Source organism: Podarcis gaigeae (genome assembly GCF_964106915.1).
Source record: "Podarcis gaigeae genome assembly, chromosome: 12".
NCBI lineage: Eukaryota > Metazoa > Chordata > Lepidosauria > Squamata > Lacertidae > Podarcis > Podarcis gaigeae.
This window is the reverse complement of record NC_139688.1, coordinates 32,916,386-32,935,160: the sequence shown is the minus strand read 5'-3', so window position 1 is coordinate 32,935,160 and position 18,775 is coordinate 32,916,386. Positions and strand designations below refer to the sequence as shown.

The window sequence follows — 18,775 nt, the reverse complement described above, 5'->3', positions numbered from 1 at the left end:
GTAGCTCTGCCTCTTGGAGTGTTATCAGTTCTCCTGCTTCAGATGTTAGGCGCTAAATGGCTCCTTAAACCAAGGTTACAGTCGCCAAAACAGAATGCCTAGTTGCCATTTTTGGACCAGACGAAATTTATTCTGCTTGTGCAGAGAAAATATAACGGATAGAGTTCTACAAGATGTGTTGCTAGTGTCTGAAAATAGTCAAGATCCAAGGATCCCCAGGCATGCACCTCAGCATGGTAGAGACATCAGGAGCTATCCTGGCATCCAGGCATCTTCTCTTGGGTGCAAGTGGCCAGTAGCCAGGTACAAAATGCGCCTGGAGAATTTCTAATGCTGAACTTGGGTAAGCTTTTTATAAATGCTAATTTATTTATTATGTTTATTTCCCATATCTCATCCAAGGAGCTAAAGATTCTCCCCTGCTTCATTTTATTTTCACAAACCTCTGAGTTACTTTAGGCTGAAAAAACAGTAGGTTGTCCATTGTCACCCAGTAAACTTTATGGCTGGGTTGACATTTGAACTCAGCAATGTCTCCCTGTTGCTAGTCAAACACTCTACTAATGTCATTAGGGTCAACTAAAAAATCACAATACAGTGAACAAGCTTTTGAAGTTCCCAGAACCACCTTACTACCTAGTGGTGTTTTATTTACCTCTAAGAATGGTATTATTCTATAATTCCTTTGGGCTTTTCAAGAATAAATTAACACAACTACTTGCTACAAGTTAACTCTGAATTAAGTTCCATTGATTTAATTTGGGTTTCCTCTGCAGCATTTATCTTGGGGACTGGTGTCTGTGATCTAGTACCCGACCCTGTTGGTGCCACTTAGCAACAATTTGCACTGATCCCAAGACAGCATTATAAAGCTAAAACCATTAGAGATCTTGGCTGCAGCTTGTGGTTAGTAAGAAGAGCTCACCTGTGATGGCCGTTTCAATCAACATGCTAACCCTGGAGTTGTCATGATCCATGGCATGGGCATAGTCAGGATTTTTTTTTGGGGGGGGCAGGCTTTATTGGTCAGTTAGTTAAGTATTTTTATTTACTTGATGGGGGTCAGCTGCCTACTCAGCTACACCCATGGGCCATGGTGACTTCCGGAAGTTGCTGGACTCCAACTCCCCTCTTCTCTAATCACTGGTCATTCTGGCTGGAACTAAAGGGAGCTGGAGTCCAGCAATATCCGAAGGGCACCACATTCTCTACCCGTGTGGACAGTGCATGTGAGGAGGCAGCACAAACGGCCAGGGAGCAGCAAAGTAGCTAGAGCACTCCTCGCACGCCATAGCTAGCCTTGTCCTGTCCTGCAACCCAGGCTACTGAATTGCAGAGTGACACAAAGCAAGTAACTGGTCTCTGTGCTGAAACATTACATATGCATCGAACTGTAGTAAAAAAACTAGGGCAACATCCTTAACGTAGACAGTCTACAAGATAACCATGTCTAGCCACAACGTCGCAGGCATTAAACTGAAGGCAGTGTGACGCCCTAGGCAGCCACGTGGCTTCCGCTTTGAATCCCAGCCCTTTTTTAAAAAATGGCAAGGCGCATGCGCAGAAAGAACGCAAGCGTCGCCCTCCCACCCTCGTTTCTAAGAGGGGCAATTTAAAGGGCCAGCCAAACCCACTTAAAAACAAAGTAAATTTAATAAAAAATAAAAAAAATGCCGGGGGCGGGAGAGGATCAACAAGTAAAAGGATGGTGGCTTGTTGAGAATATGTGGGGCAAGAGATCAATTCAACGGGGGCGAGCTATCCAGGCAGCCGGCATAGCGCGCCCGATGGTTTTTACGACTCACAGCCAGGCTTGGGGGTCAAAAGTGAGGCGGGCGGCTGCGGCTGCTCGAGACAAGCCCCTTCTCCGTCCCTGGCGCGCGCGCAACAACCTTTTCTTCCGGGGTGGTGGGGAAGGGAGAAAAGGAGCCACAATTCGGATTTCCACCATGGAGCTGCCGGTGACTGACCTCAGGGAGAGCAGTTGTGGCGGCAAGGGCTCGGAGGCGCCTCGGGAGCGACGCCCGCCGGTGTCTGTGGCGGCGGTGCTCCCCGCCGGAGGAAGCGGGGAGCGCCTGGGCGGCTGCACTCCGAAGCAGTTCTGCGCTCTGCTGGGGAGGCCGCTTGTTAGTTACACGGTGCGAGCCATGGAAAGGTAAATAGCCGCCGCCGCCTCCTCTTCCCTCACGCCAGCCTGACTTAGCGCGGCCAACGGCCTTTTCCCCTTCACCCACGCATGCGCACACGCTTTCCAGGGCTGACAGGAATGGCGCGCTTACTTCAGCCCCCCCCCCGCCTTCTGAGAGAAATAATAACTGTCAATGTGTAAAATACAAAGCAAGCAGTGTGGGTGTATGAGGGAACCCCCCCAAAAATATCGCATTTGGGCAACGTTGGGGTCGGTCACAATAAGGGTTTTTGCCAAAAATGCGGGTCATAGTCATGGCAACAGCACTTCACGCATCTGAGATTTTCAACAAGACGCAGCTCTGCCTGGAAGCTTACAATTTTACCTCCTTATAAACATTTTAAAAGGAAGGGGAGTCAGAAAATCAAATTCAGCTCTGTATTATGTGCACACGTGAAAAGACCTATTGATTTCACGAGAATTCGCTTTCAGAGTCGTGCTTACTTACCTGCTGAATACAGGGGTGTTTATTCTGATTAGACACTAGGAGTTTTGCAGCCTTGATTCCACGGCTTTATTGCTAAGATGAGGGAGATGTTCAAAGGCAAGAAGTTGGGTCACAAGCCCCACCTCTTGGATCCCTTGTCCTATGGAGCCTCAGCTAGTAAAAAGTATTTGCAGTTCTGAGTGCTCATGATCACTAATGGAAGCTTAAGCATGTGTCGTACTTATTTATCTTTTACACTTACACCCCACCTTTTTTTCTAAGGAGCTCAAGGTGGTGTACATGGTACATGTTGACTTGGAGGTCCCACTAACTTCAGGGAAGCTCTTACTGTGTTTTGAACTGCAGCTCTGGAATTTGATCCTATGCAGCTGGGTACACCTAACCTGCTTGAAATGAGTAGGACTTTTCAAAGTATTCACAGGTTTGGTCTGTAAATGATCTTGAGTATGTAGCTGTCTATATCCCAGGTCATTTCATATTCCAGGTAATTCCAAATCCTAAAGTTGTAGGTTTGATGGGAAGAAAAGAAAAATCATTGCAAGTGATGTGGTATTTTTTTTAATTAAAAAAATTGAATTGGAATAATCCCTGCGGCGGGGTGCGCTCCCGTTGTTCGGTCCCAGCGCCTGCCAACCTAGCAGTTCGAAAGCACCTCCGGGTGCAAGTAGATAAATAGGGACCGCTTACCAGCGGGAAGGTAAACGGCGTTTCCGTGTGCAGCTCTGGCTCGCCAGAGCAGCGATGTCACGCTGGCCACGTGACCCAGAAGTGTCTCCGGACAGCGCTGGCCCCCGGCCTCTTGAGTGAGATGGGCGCACCAACCCCAGAGTCTGGCAAGACTGGCCCGTACGGGCAGGGGTACCTTTACCTTTACCTTTACACTGGAAATTTTTATGATGTCCTAGGGAGTAATCTAATTTAGCATAACTGTGTTTAGTAAATAAAGTTAGTGGCATTGCCTAATATTTACTTGTAGTTGTAGTTGACATCTATTTACTGTTACTAATGAAATTATGAAATGGAAAAAATTATGTGGGGAAAATACAGCACTGAAACCCCTACATCAGTAATTGTAAGCATGTAAATAATGTGATGAACGGGGCCATAACTCTTTGGTAGATCACATATTTTGCATTCACTGGGTCACAAGTCCTTCTCCCTGTCCTGGTATGGCTGGAAAAAGAGGCCTGCCTGAAAAGTTAGAGAGACACTGTCAAAGCCCACAAAGAATAGACTCCATGCTGTTGTACTCTTCAACTCCACAGTTAATATTTTGGAATAGCTACCGTCCCCATCCTGTATTTCCCAGCTATTCATGGCAGGCCTTTATTGCTCCAGCTCCTCCAACTGTCATTTTTCCGAACTGTCAGAAATGCTGATGTCAAAGCCTATACCCAGTTGGTGTAAACAGGGAGCCCTACAGTCATGGGGCAGTACTTTAGTCTGGACTGCTTTCAGTTATGGATACCATAAAATTTGGACTGCCATGGGTGAATATATAAAATAGGAAGGTATCACTTAGATACATTATTGTGATTGGCATTAAATCTGTTCCATGGCCCTGATTACTTACAAGCATCTCCCCACTAACCTGTGTTCTGCTTGCATGGTGCTGGGAAATAAATAAATAGAATCATACTGTACCAGGAAGTGGTGGGAGAGAGTTGGAGAGTCCTCGCAGCTTACAAGGAGACCCTCCCCAGAACCTGAAGAGGGCGGAGGAAGCCCCAAAGAGACCTGTGGCACAGTGGGGTTTTGTTTACCTAATAGCTGACGTGTGGGGTAGCACAGCAGCAGCCACCACTGCCACTTTCCTGTGTGTCCTCCAACCTCCAGCTGGTCCCAGAGCTTCTACTATAGATATTTTGATCTGGGTTGGAGAGGGAACTGGAGAGCAGAAAAAAATAGACGTTTAGAGACTTTTTAGAGGGTGCTCTGCACTTTATGCAATTTTATTTACGCTTGTGGGTGAAGGATCATAACCCCTGCATAAGTGAGGGGACGCCTGTACTCTAGACTCTAGAGTATTCCATTGAGAATCAAGCCTACCCCTGTTTTGTATAGCTTTTCTCTTTATCTGCATAATCCAGTCCAGGGTTCTTAGCCCCACTAGTGCAATAGTCTTTCATTAGCTGGTCAGGACTCAAAGCTGGATTGTATCCTGACCTAAGGTGGATCAGCCCAGTGGCATTACAGCATTACTTGCATATGGAGGTAAATTAAGGATCAGTGCTGTACTGCATGTATGGGCTAATGGAGCTTCTGAGTCTGAAAAGGTTGAACATTCTGCATGAGAGTCTGTTGGAATGTTGGAAAGGAACTGGTTTATATGTGACTGAGGCCATGCATGCTGAAAATAGATTCCAGGACTGAGCCTGAAATAACATTGACTTAGGTTAAGTTTATTGTGTTTTGAAAAAACGCAGTGCATGCTTACTACCCCATCTGTTGAATTCAATCTTGCCTTCTCATGTTCATTTTTAATAACATTCTTTCTCCCCTGTTGTGTCCCATTTATGTTGCCTACCACCCTTTGTGGCTTGCCCTTAGCTTTTGTTGTTCCTCATAGACTGAATGTGTTGTCTTAATAGTTTGGCAGGTGCATAAATTGTAATTCTGCACACCACTACCCTGTGTTTGATTGTGAAGAATGATTCGGTCAGTGACCTTTTTGCCATGTGCAAATGTGCAGAAAAGAAAATGACTTGGATATTTGAAGAATGGTTGTACTCAGCAGTTTTTCAAACTGTGTTAAGGTGGGCAATGGGAATACAGAGTCAGAAAGTCCCAGGGCTTAGCCCTGGAGATTGTTTCTAATACAATGGCTGTTTATGTGAATCAATAAAGAGGTGTCTGAGTTCAGGAGTGGAGTGTTTTTCTGTTCCAGAAAGGCTTCACACTTGGGCAGAAGAGAGTACTTGCATGTGAATTTGTTTAAAGATACAAAATATACAGAAGCTGAGTTAAAAATACAGTTTTTAGAAGGGAACGGAGCGATGCTGTCACCCACACAAAATCAACATGTTGGTTTAAACTGACTGTGATGAACCCCTGCAAGTGTTCCCTATTACATGCCAATGGTGCCAGAGGAATAGATTTATCACCATTCTCTCCAACAAAACCCTGTGGTGGTAGTGGTGGAAAAACTAGTGTGTGTGGTTAACACTGACTAATATTCCATTATCTCTAATTAATGCATATGTTGGTATTTATGCATGATGAATGAGCATTGTTTTGGCACCCCAACATATGCTCATTCATTCTTAGCTGTCTTAGCCCCCCACTTGTGCCACCCTGCATGTCCCTTCTCTCTTTCCATCTGTATTGGGTCTTTCCAAGAAGCCTTCTCTGACCCCATCCTGGGTGGGTTGCTTTCATTCTTTACAGATGCCAGAGGATTACTGTGTCTTGCTTTGAGCTTTGGCAGCACTTTATACAGTGTCATGCTAACAATTTAATTGGCTCCTGCCTCAATCTCTGGGACTCATCAGCAGCTAGTACCCTTCTTAGAAAACATATGAAAAGACCCCCCCACTCCAATCATTTGTGGCTTCCTTGCTTTCCAGTATATTCTAATTGCAGACTTTCTTCCCTTTTCAATAGCTCTTTGATGGCATATTGCCCCGAACAGGCATCATCTAGTCCTTGGTCAAATTTAAAAAGGTGTCTTTAGCTGGAAAGATCAAATATCCCATCACCCCTGAAAGGGTACCAAGTGATGTACCCTTTCTGAGAGCTGGCGTCTTCTAAAATAAGGGACATCTGGAAAACATTTCAGCACAAAGTTGCAAGTTCCATTATGTTCCAGAATCTTTTTTTCTTTTCAAGGAGTTATGACCCATGATTAGCTTTGTGATATATTTGGATCTACGTCTTGATGAAGTCTGCTAAAAGACAGAAATTGATTCCATCTATTACTTTTTGCTTCTTTGAATGAAGTTATCTGCTTCATCGTCTTGATAAAACTAGTTCATGAATTCTTTCATGAGCACCACACACTGTATTCTTCCGTCTATTTCATAAGTGAAGCGAGCACTGAGTAGTACTGTATTGGGTTAAAAAATAAAAATATTGTTTGTTCTATATTCTGCCTTTTGACCTGCTTTCCAGAGCTTAATTATCACTCCTTAATATAAAACATTCAATTTAGCTTCTGTTTCAAAATAGAATGCATTCTGAAAACATGCAAATGTTGTGATACATTTTAAAGGAAAACTAACTATTTTTTTTATTATAAATATTCTCTTTTAGTGTAATTTTTGAGCTTGCATTTTGGTAGAAATAACATCTACTTAGAAGTTCAGCTCTATCCAGTGGTGGTTTTACCTTGGTGAAAAGTACTTCAGCTCATGCACGGTCCCAGTTTTCACCAATCCCCTTTACCCACATAAGGCTTCCTAAAAATATGTTTCTGAGGGTTGGGTACCATCTGGAACAGCATGGGTTATGGCACTGGCAGGAGATTTCTGCTGAAAATGGGTTCTGTGAATGAAAACACTCTCCACTACAGCAAACTCACTGGGAAGAAGGATTAATTGTTAAATCACCCTGGGAGCTGTTGCTGTGTGAGGGAAATAGGGGTCTCCTAACGTGGTTGGCGCTGTGGGTTAAACCACAGAGCCTAGGACTTGCTGATCAGAAGGTCGGCGGTTCGAATCCCTGTGACAGGGTGAGCTACCGTTGCTCAGTCCCTGCTCCTGCCAACCTAGCAGTTTGAAAGCACATCAAAGTGCAAGTAGATAAATAGGTACTGCTCCGGCGGGAAGGTAAACGGCGTTTCCGTGCACTGCTCTGGTTCGCCAGAAGCGGCTTAGTCTTGCTGGCCACATGACCCGGAAGCTGTACTCGGCCAATAAAGCAAGATGAGCACCGCAACCCCAGAGTCGGCCACGGTCAGGGGTCCATTAGGACCTTTACCTTTAACACCTCTTAGTACCCGTAGCAAACATTAAGTTCCCAGAATTGTTGGGGGGAAAGCTATGGCGATATAAAGTGATATCTCATTCTTCTTTGGTGATCACTCATAGCCATGTAAGATTGTCTTCCATGAAAACAGTGACTGTGGAGGCCAATTCTGGATCCACACGTCCTTCCACAGTGGGGACATAGTTTTCTGGGTGGGAGTTGATCATGATGAGGGTTTGCCAAATGTGCCTTCCTCTTAGCTCATTTCTCCTTATCACCCTGAGTTTGTGCATCTTCAAGGTCCACAACAGCTTTGGTAAAGGCTGTTCTCCAATTGAACACTCACAGGCCAGTGTTTCCCAGTTGTTGGTGTTTAAACAGTACAGTGGTACCTCGGGTTAAGTACTTAATTCATTCTGGAGGTCCGTTCTTAATCTGAAGCACCACTTTAGCTAATGGGGCCTCCTGCTGCTGCTGCGCCGCTGGAGCACGATTTCTGTTCTCTTCCTGAAGCAAAGTTCTTAACCCGAGGTACTATTTCTGGCTTAGTGGAGTCTGTAACCTGAAGCGTTTGTAACCTGAAGCGTATGTAACCCGAGGTACCACTGTACTATATATTTTTTTAGATTTGCCTTGAGAGAGTCTTTAAACCTCTTTTGTTGACCACCAGCATTACACTTTCCATTCTTAAGTTGGGAATAGAGTAGCTGCTTACGAAGACAGTAATCAGGCATCTGAACAACATGACCAGTCCAACTAAGTTGATGTTGAAGAATCATTGCTTTGACACTGGTGATCTTTGTTTCTTCCAGTACACGGACATTAGTTCACCTATCTGCCCCAGTCATGTGTAATTTTTTTCAGAGATACCGTTGATTGAATCGTTCAAGGATTTAAATATTTAAAGTGGTATGATACTGCTTTAAATGTATAGTGCAGATGGGGCCAAAGTTGGCAAATTCACTACAGGTTTCCCTAAGGCCATACCCTATTATACCCCAGTCATAATAGGAGAGAATCTTCTTATCCCTCTAGTAAATAGTATATGTCTAAGAATATTTTGTGTCTTAACAAATAGATTGCAGTTGTGAGTAAATTCTGGTCACAAAGTTGGTTATTTAGTTGAGTAAATGAGAAGATTTATGATTCAAAGATCTAATGTAGAAGTTTCAGTTGGGTAAAACATAGTTCACTATTGTTCTGAACATGTGAATTGTGTCTTGCTTTTTTTGCTAGTGTTCCTAAATGGCAAACAAGTAAAATTAAAGAAACACTGAAAGATACTTTTACCATTTTTTTTACATATTTAGAAAAAAAAAATACTCGAATATTTAGACATGTGCATTAAATAATTTTATTCAATGCCTTATAGAATCAAATGGATATCTGATATTGTTGTGGTGGTGTCTCCGGAGAACGTTGAAGTAATGAAGTCTATTATAAAAAAATATGGTCACAAACGAACAACAGTAGCCGAAGGTGGAATGACTCGTCATAGATCGATCTTCAATGGATTGAAAAAATTTGCAGAGAGCCACCTTCTCAGTTCACCACTTCAGAAACCAGAAGTAGTAATAATCCATGATGCCGTGAGACCATTTGTTGAGGAGGACATACTTTTTAAAGTAGTTATGGCTGCCAAAGAGCATGGGGTAAGTACTGTAAAATCACAGAACTCTAATGCTGAGATAGTAGGTGGTAACACAGAGACAACTAACAGTGCTCTGAGTTTGGATGATCTCAGTGATCAGACTGCGATATAAGGGCTCAGGCACTTCATAAGGTATCCTGGACCCAAGTTTTTAAGGGTTTTCAGTATCCTGAACCTGGCGTGGTAGGATAGGATTGGTAGGATAGAGACAGCAAGTATAGATTTTCTAGGAGAGATGTCACATGCTTTTACCATCTGACCTCACCAGCAGCCTAGCTCCTGCCTTCTGTGCCAGCTGGAGCTTCCAGACTAGGCTAAAGGGCAAAGAGCACATTACAGTAACCCAACCTTGAGTTTACCAATGCATGGACTACAGTGATCTGGTTATGGTGATCCATACAGAGAAAGACTCTGGAAATTAAGTATTCCAAGATATCCTAAAATGAGTTAAAGAACATTTAACACTTATTTAAATTTCTATGAAAAATAATGATTTCCTTTTACATTGTGTGTGTAGAGACTTCCTGGTTTCCTTTCCTTTCTTTTTCATTAAAAAAAACACAACCTGTCTGAAACTTCATACTAAATCACTCATGCAAGGAAGATGATGCTAATTTAGAGTTCAGGTTCTGCATACCATAAAGATAGCATAATTGTATGAAGTTTTAATGTTCTTAAAATGGCAATTGATCAAGTAGGATATTGCACTCCTTAATTCCACTTGTCAGTGGAATAAATTACTTTATTACATTTACTAATCAGTTTGTTATTTGCCTGAAGGATTCAAAATGTGCAACTTTCCAGACCTTCCAAATTAGGCCTTAATAAATTAATTATATGAAACAATCTCCTGATAATGTTAGAATATAATTTTGTAACCAATTAGATTCCATTTATGTTTTGAAGCAATTTATAATTAAAATTTTACATTTCTAAAACCCACTATTTTTGTTGCCAATACAAGTTGTGGAAAGTAGTGGAAACAGAAGAAGGCAGCATTCCAAAGCCCCTAGCAAGTTTTTTATTGCCAACAATTTAAACTACACCACAAAGAAAAATGCTTGCAGCATGTTTTCTTTAAATTGAACTTGTCAGTCCAGCTTGAAAGATAGAATTGAGAGACAGAGTCTCTATAATTACAACAAGTATTGAATTAAGTCTGATTCTTTCCTTACAATTATTGCTGTTTATAAGTAAAAAGTGACTCAAAAACTTTCACGTTTTCAAAAGTTAGAATTTTCCTGATTGTTTTTTGGATTTGGATTTCACATGAAACAGGCAGCCAATTGAAAGATGAGAATGATGCTTCTTCATGCTTTCAAATAAACATTTAGTGTTAAATGTGAAATTGTACATTTTGAAAATAAATATTGATTGGGGATATAACAATGTGATTAGTTTGAAAAGAGTTGACTGCCAGAATACCCAGGTGTAGAATCTAGCTTCTGTTGAGTGAGAATTCAGGATGTTGTTGTGTTTGTGTTCAGTGCCTGTGTACTTTTACTTAGACCAGGTGTATGTGTATTCTAGGGCTAGAAAAATCACCTTCAGAGTTGCCAAACTGCAGAATTACAGAATTTGGACTGAAGGATCACATAGATAAATGGAAGCTCCATTGCAGATGAGCACAGTATATAGTATATATTGGCCTTACATGGAATGGAATTGCCATGCCCATAACTTCCATGCTTTCGGTGAATGAGTTTATAAGCATCTTAGCCCCAAGTTTTCTCGATCTTATAATTTCATTGTATTTCTTAAAAGAAATTCACTGAATGACATAGATCACCTTGGAGGGAGGCATCCATCAAAATCTAACTTAATTGTGGCTCTATATTCATTAACATTTATACTGTGATTTGACGTGTTGAAAATATTTATTTATTTATTTATTTATTTATTTATTTATAGTAGTAATCTCTACATCAGTCCTCTAAGAGTATTTCTCTTAGTTTTTATTATCTTCCCGGTATATCTTGTAGTTTAAGAAGTGTACTTGGCATACTGTAATCTGTTGTTATCCTCATGTTAAGGGAGTGGAAGGTGAGACAGTGTGTCTATTGCAGCCCTAGAATGTAGTCTGCTGCAGTTATCAAAGATTGCAAATTGAGAGCATGTGACAAAGAGGTGTAAAACAGGTCACTCAAGGAAGCTAAGCTTAGCCAGAAACGGCAAATCAAGTGAAGCCATAGCACATCCTTGCACACACAGGCAAACACACAACAGCACTCTAAGGTGCTCACATGGATCTGGCAGTGTTTCACATATAAAAACAGACACAGCACTAATGTTACCTACCTCCTGACTTTTGTTCAGCCTTTTAGCCTGATGATTACCTTTTTTCAGAGGGCAGAGTGTTGCTATCAAAGGGTTAAAAGGTAGCAGAAACGCTCTAATCACTGAGCAGCTGGAGGTCATTAGGCTTCCAGGAACATGAGTTTGTATAAATAGTCTCCTGTGTGTTTGTTCTTCCCTTCCCTTTCTCCCCTTTTTGGGCGTGTTTGCTGAGATGTGTGGTTCTTCGCCAGGGTTGTTTTTTGTTTTGTAAATAAACCTTATCTTTGAGTTACAAACCGCATGCTCCAAGACTCCTCTTTGAAAAGATACTGCCTCTCCTGCCCTTCTTCAACTGCTGTGCGAAATACTCTGCTGTAGTGGGACTTGTGACGATGGAAGCGCACTGGGCATTTACATTAAACTAATTAAAGTTTAATGGGACAGGTTATGGGTGTTTGTACGTCAAGAAGGAGCTAAGGAGTGCAGTTCAGAGTGATTTATGCAAGGACTGGAGCGAAGTCAGAAGCGGTTGCCGACAACGAAAGCTTTCAAAGCAGCTTGAGTCCTGCAATGTGCCTAGAAAAGTTTTAAACAGGCACTGCGCAGTTTGTACTCGCTGGAAGACATCTTATTCCTCAAGGAGCCACCTCAGCAGCTGGGAGACGGTCTACAGGTGTGTGAGTATCGTTCCTAAGCCCCAGGGAGGATGGCAGAGTCCCAGGAAAGTTTTTCTGTCCCGTTTACGCGACTCAATGGGAAAAATTGGCAAGATTGGAAGGCTAGAGTGAGGGTTTGGTTGCAAGCAAAAGAGTTGTGGAGTTGTACTGAAGCACCGCCTTTACAGGCACCTGCAGACGCGTCTGCAGAAGACAAAGCAACAGCAGCAGCTTCACAGAAACGTGACAGGAAAGCCCAAGGTCTACTAGTTTTGGCAGTGGGACCAGAACAAATGCCTTATGTTTCTGAGTTAAAGAACACGCATGAGGTCTGGACGGTTCTGCAGCGGTTAAATTCCAGAAACACTGCGGGGGCCAAGATCCATGCTACAAGATGTTTGTTTGATTTACGTCTCCAACCGGGAGCGTGTGTGAAAGAACATATTGCCAAAATGGTGTCTGCCTTTAATCAACTAAGACAGCTGGGCATTCCTTTCTCTATGGAGCAGCAGTCATACATATTGTTGTCTTCTCTTGATAAAAGCTATGAGACTCTAGCTCTAACTTTGGAAGCTATGCCTTCAACTGAATTAACCCTTGAATACATTTCATCTCGGCTTGCAGATGAACAGGATAAAAGGCAAAGAGAAAGAGGTTTGTCTTTAAAGGGGAGTTATGCTGTGCCTAAGAGTGTTGATGCTGAGTTTGAGCACACAGTAAATGCTTTTGCAGCTAGACACTGTTTTCGCTGTGGTTCCCCTTCCCATTTAATTAGGAATTGCACACGTGAACCTGGTCAAGACAGCACCAAGGCCGTTACCCCTAGTTACCAGACAAGGAGTTCCAGGGGACGTCGAAGAAGAGGAGGAGGTCGTGGCTACTCCCACAGCACACAGCACATGGCTTCAGTAATGGCGTTGATGCAAGGGCGTGGCCAAGGCAGCAATCTACGCTGGTTGATCGACAGTGGTGCATCTCACCACCTGGTGGCGCCATCTAGTGTCCGTTTGCAGAATTGCAGACATTTGCAAACCCTTAAAGTTGTGACAATGGCAGATTCAACTAAACGTTCCTTAGAGACCGTAGGCACAGTGTTCTTGAAATGTTTGCAAACAGAAATTGATGCCTTCGTGCAAAAGGGATTGAAGGGGTGTATTTTGTCTGTGTCAGAACTTGATAGAAATGGGTTTAAAACTGTGTTTGAAAATGGGGTTTGCACTATTTCAAAGAATAACGTATCTCTTTTGCAGGTGGAATGCAGAGATGGGTTATATTATTTTGAGACAAGTCCAGATGAAGTTGAACAGGTTCATGCTGGTTGTGTGAACACGCCTACCCATAATTCTTGTGTCCATTTATGGCACCGCCGTCTGGGACATATTAATTTTCAGTATGTTAAAAGGCAACCTGAATTATCAGAAGGGTGCAAAATGAACAAATGTACTAAGTATTTGGATTGTACTGCATGCAAAAGGGCGAAGGTTCATAGATGCAGCTATCCCAGTTCAGATAGGAAATCTGACAAAGTATTCCAACTTGTGCATATGGACCTATGTGGCCCAATGCCTGTTGCTAGCATGGGAGGTTCGAGGTATGCACTGTGTCTCTCGGATGACAAAACAAAGGTTACATGGTTTTTTCCTCTCAAAACAAAAGCAGATACTGCAGAAACAGTTAAAAATTGGGTTCATGCAGTGGAACTTGAATTCGGTACTAGAGTACTTGCTTTTCAGACAGACAGAGGGTCAGAATTTACCGGGTCTGTGTTGCAGAATTTCTTTAAGAAAAAGGGAATTAAGCATCGTCTGTCTACACCTTATTCCCCCCAAGAAGGAGGCGTGGCCGAACGTAAAAATAGGGTTCTGCAAGAGTTGGCAAACTCTATGTTGTTTGATGCTAAACTCCCTCAAAGTTACTGGGCGGAAGCCTGGCAGGCGGCTACTCATATTCTGAACCAAGTATATAATTCTGTAATTGGCACTACCCCATATTTTGCTTTATATGGGAAGAAGCCCAAAATTAATTACTTTCGGGTGTTTGGATGTCCAGCCTATGTACTTATCCCAAAAGCGTTAAGGAAAAAGGGAGGTCCAAGGGCTAGGAAACTCATCTTTTGTGGGTACGAACCACACGCCAAATCTTGGAGGTTCGTGAACCCAAATGGGGATACTACAAGAGTGGTCCTCAGTAGGAGCGCTGAATTTTGTGAGCAATCTGGATGGACTCACTTACATGCTAACCCTGACATTTTGAGAGATGATTTAGGCATTTATGCTGAGAATGAAAGTCCAGAGAGTAGTGAGCCAGAAGAGGATGGTGCACATGGTTCAGATGCAGATTCTGACCAGGCACAAGGTTCTTCTCCTAAGGTAGAAAAGCCAAAATCTAGGGGTGTTCCAACATCGCCAGTCAGTAGGCCTAGCAGACAGCAAAAGCGAAGCAGGTCACCTGCAACACCAAGCCCAAGGGAGGTATCTAAACGGAGGTCTTTATCCCTAGAGGCACATCCAGGTATAAAGTCTGAGACAGATTCTGACAGCCAACGGTCAGAGGGGGCACAAGAGGAACAATTGCGCAGGTCAAATCGTGCCACAAAGGGCAAGCTGCCAGAGCGGTTTAAGGTGACAAGTGTATACGTAAATATGGCACAGTGTGAGCCAGATAGCTATATGGAGGTACAACAGCTTCCAAGCTCAGAAGCCGTTAAGTGGCAGGAAGCAATGGAAAAAGAGATGGCTTCAATGAAGTCTCTCGGTGTGTTTACAAGTACAGAGCTTCCGAAAGGGCAACAAGCTGTAGGTTGTCGATGGGTATATCGTTTAAAGCCCACAACTACTGAAGAGTTGCAATATAAAGCCCGACTAGTTGCAAAAGGGTTTTCGCAGCGCAAAGGTGTTCACTATTCTCAAATCTATGCCCCAACTTCAAGATCGGAGTCATTAAGAATGCTTTTAGCCTCTTCAGCTAAGAAGGGAAATAAGCTGTTTCATTTTGATGTCAATGTGGCTTATTTAAATGCAGACTTACAGGAGGAAGTCTATATGACACCACCACCAGGTTTTGAAGGAGACAAGCCAAACCAGGTCTGGCGCCTACACAAATCCATTTATGGGTTGAAACAGTCCGCCCGTAATTGGAATTCCTGCTTAAACGATGCTCTAGAGAGCATGGGGTTCAGAAAGAGCGCAGCAGATGCGTGTCTTTATCTAAAAGGCTCGGGATGTGAACAAGAAGCAGTCTTGATATTCGTTGACGATTTATTATACAGTGGAAAGGATGATAAACTTGCACAACAATTTGCCACAAAGCTTGGAGAAAGGTTTCAGATAAAATCACTAGGCAATGTATCTGTTTATCTAGGAGTTAAAATTCAGCAAGATGAAAATGGGAACTATTGGCTCAGCCAAGAAGCTAAGATCCAGCAGTTGCTGGAAAGGTTTAAAATGGACAACTGTGCTGGTGTTAAAACCCCAATGGAGCTAAGTTACATAAAGGATGCTCAAGCCGAGCAACAGACAGAGTTCAGTAATCCCGGGGTTTACCAGTCAGCGATAGGCAGTCTACTCCACATTGCACAGTGGACTCGGCCCGATATAACATATGCTGTCAACATGCTGTGTAGACAAGCTGAAAAACCATCAATGCATGCTTGGCAAGGAGTAAAAAGAGTTTTAAGGTATCTCCAAACTACCAAAAGGTTTCGCTTAAAACTATCATCAGAGGGCAGCACACAACTTGAATGTTGGGCCGACAGTAGTTGGGCAGATGCTGGACCAGATAGAAAATCAGTGTCAGGAATGGCGATAAAATTTGGAAATGCACTAATTGGTTGGAGATCAAGAAAGCAATCACTTATAGCTTTAAGTTCAACTGAATCTGAGTTCAATGCATTATCAGATGTATGTAGAGAACTGGAATTTTATAAGCAACTGGTACAAGAATTGTTTGGAGAATGTTCCCTACCTATCAGAGTGTGGGAAGACAATCAACCTTGTATTAAACTAGCTAAATCAGGTCAATTCAAGGCCCACACAAAACACTTGGATATCCGTTATCAAAATGTATGCCAAAGTGTAAAACAAGGTTTAATTGAACTAAAGTATTGTCCAAGCCAAGAAAATCTCGCAGACGGTTTTACGAAAGCTTTGGGTCCGCAATCTCATAAATGTTTCTGTTCAGGTTTAAATTTGAATTAAGGTTGGTACAGCTCAGTGTTACGAGCGAGAGGGGGTGTTGCTATCAAAGGGTTAAAAGGTAGCAGAAACGCTCTAATCACTGAGCAGCTGGAGGTCATTAGGCTTCCAGGAACATGAGTTTGTATAAATAGTCTCCTGTGTGTTTGTTCTTCCCTTCCCTTTCTCCCCTTTTTGGGCGTGTTTGCTGAGATGTGTGGTTCTTCGCCAGGGTTGTTTTTTGTTTTGTAAATAAACCTTATCTTTGAGTTACAAACCGCATGCTCCAAGACTCCTCTTTGAAAAGATACTGCCTCTCCTGCCCTTCTTCAACTGCTGTGCGAAATACTCTGCTGTAGTGGGACTTGTGACGATGGAAGCGCACTGGGCATTTACATTAAACTAATTAAAGTTTAATGGGACACAGAGGAGGGACCCAACTTTACCTTTGTTGTTGTTGTTTAGTCGTTTAGTCGTGTCCGACTCTTCGTGACCCCATGGACCAGAGCACGCCAGGTACTCCTGTCTTCCACTGCCTCCCGCAGTTTGGTCAAACTCATGCTGGTAGCTTCAAGAACAATGTCCAACCATCTCATCCTCTGTCGTCCCCTTCTCCTTGTGCCCTCCATCTTTCCCAACATCAGGGTCTTTTCCAGGGAGTCTTCTCTTCTCATGAGGTGGCCAACTTTACCTAGGCAACATCAATCTGGCAATGAGCATGTACTGAATTAACTTACACTTAACTTACCCCTGTAGTATCTCTTTTCTTTTACATAATTTAAACTAAAAAGGAAAAATGGAAGGTACCCCAAAATTGTAGAAAACACAGAATCCTCCTGCACTTCAATGATAAAAAATTAACTGCTTTAATTCAGTCATTTTCCTTTTTGCGCTTTCCCCCCTTTCTTTCTTTTTGGTAATGTGGCTAGCTTAAACCCTTTGCCAGGTAGATTCGCTATGCCAAGTTGCATAGTGATAGGATGAATCATCTTGATTTTATTATGAATGGAATTCTGAAACAGCTGTTTTAACTATACAGCTGCTCCTAGAGCAGCACAATAAGAAATTTATGTGTATAGATTTTGTTATACTTCAGAATGAAATTTTGTTGTTGGATATCTAATTTTGGCTGCATAGGTGACTGACATGTAAGATGAGACATAGTTTGGAGACACTGTTTCAAAACCAGCTGCACCTGCAATTACAATAGAACACCAGAACAATTGCGTAAGTGCTGCATTAAAGAAAAGGAGAGGCTTTGTCAACCTCACATAAAGATACCCTTGTGCATATGTTTAGGATGAAGTTTCTGAGAATGCTTACTAAGCTTGTGAAGACATTTTTCATCCCCTAATTAGGAATGCTGTATGTTGGTTGCAGCAGGCAAATGTGAAAAAAAAAATTGAGCAGTTGTCCACTGAATCTGTGGGACAGTTACCACTATATAGCATTCTAGTGAAAGATGGCCATTCTGCCATCCCTTCTATCAGTTGTTTATAAAATGCACTATTCCCTGGAATAAGCTCTAGATCAGATATATACTCAACCTTTTTGAGCCCAAGGGCATGTTTAGAAATCTTAGGGTGGTGTCCAACAAAGTAGTTCTGCTAGGGCATGGACTTTGGCTGTGAAACAGAATTTCACCTCTTGCTCCTCTCCCTGCACCCATCTAAATCTGTTCTGAGGTCCCCCCCCCCCCCAGATTTACACATGGGGAAAGGTGTGGAGGGAAAGTTCTGTTACGAAAGCAGAATCCTTGTGCTAGCAGAACTACTTTGATGGTTACCACCATAAGAAACTGTCATGGGTCTCACAAAATACTAGTTTCCTAGAATCACAGCTGGTGATGCTCACAACCCTCTACAACTCACCAGAAACAAAACAGACAAAAAAGCAATCAACATCCCCCAAACAGGCAATCAAATAACCCAATGGCTGCCATGTTGGGGGCCCTAGCTTTAGATCATGGTTGTCCTAGGGTGGTACACTGTTTCAGGCTACAGATGAGGGCATTTCATAAAAATAAAAAAATCACCTCTGTGAAATGCACAAACAAATCACTCGCTTAAAGTAGAAAAGAATCTATGAGGTTGTTCTTCTCCCTTCTTTTTCTGTTTGGAGAGATTTAAAACACAACAACCTTGACATGGTAGAGTTCACTCTACTACTTCATTTTGCTGAACACGTAGAATAATAACTAGATGAACTCTATAAGAGCCAGCATTTTCTGGTTGTTATGCCCGTTACTGTTTTTCAGAAAGTTAGTGCTCCGAGGACTATTTGCTCCTGGGTTGACTTCAAGAACACCACTTAATATACAGTCTCAGTGAAGGGTTTTAAAAAAATTGCTTGTGGGTGAATTTCATTGTTCTTTTAGATACTATTTGTATGACTGAAGGTTCCTTAGAAGCAAGGTTTTCTGCTGTGCTTCTTTTTTCTTAAGCTGCTTCATGGCTTGCACCGCCCCCCTCTCCAAGC

General features: G+C 42.5%; 1 protein-coding gene across 3 annotated transcripts in view; it reads left to right on the top strand.

Annotated features, from left to right (window-relative positions):
- The first annotated feature begins 1,615 nt into the window (after positions 1-1,615).
- CRPPA (CDP-L-ribitol pyrophosphorylase A) overlaps positions 1,616-18,775 on the top strand; it is a 56,543-nt gene continuing 39,383 nt past the window's right edge. For 2 of the 3 annotated variants that reach the window (XR_014556738.1, XM_083705307.1), the window contains exons 1-2: positions 1,616-2,155; positions 8,914-9,193. Coding sequence is in view for 2 of the 3 variants with exons in the window: in XM_083705307.1 (XP_083561433.1) it covers positions 1,671-2,155; positions 8,914-9,193 (765 nt within the window). In the remaining variant the exon portion in view is untranslated. The remainder of the gene's footprint in view (positions 2,156-8,913; positions 9,194-18,775) is intronic. The other variant, XM_083705306.1, reaches the window with a different exon arrangement.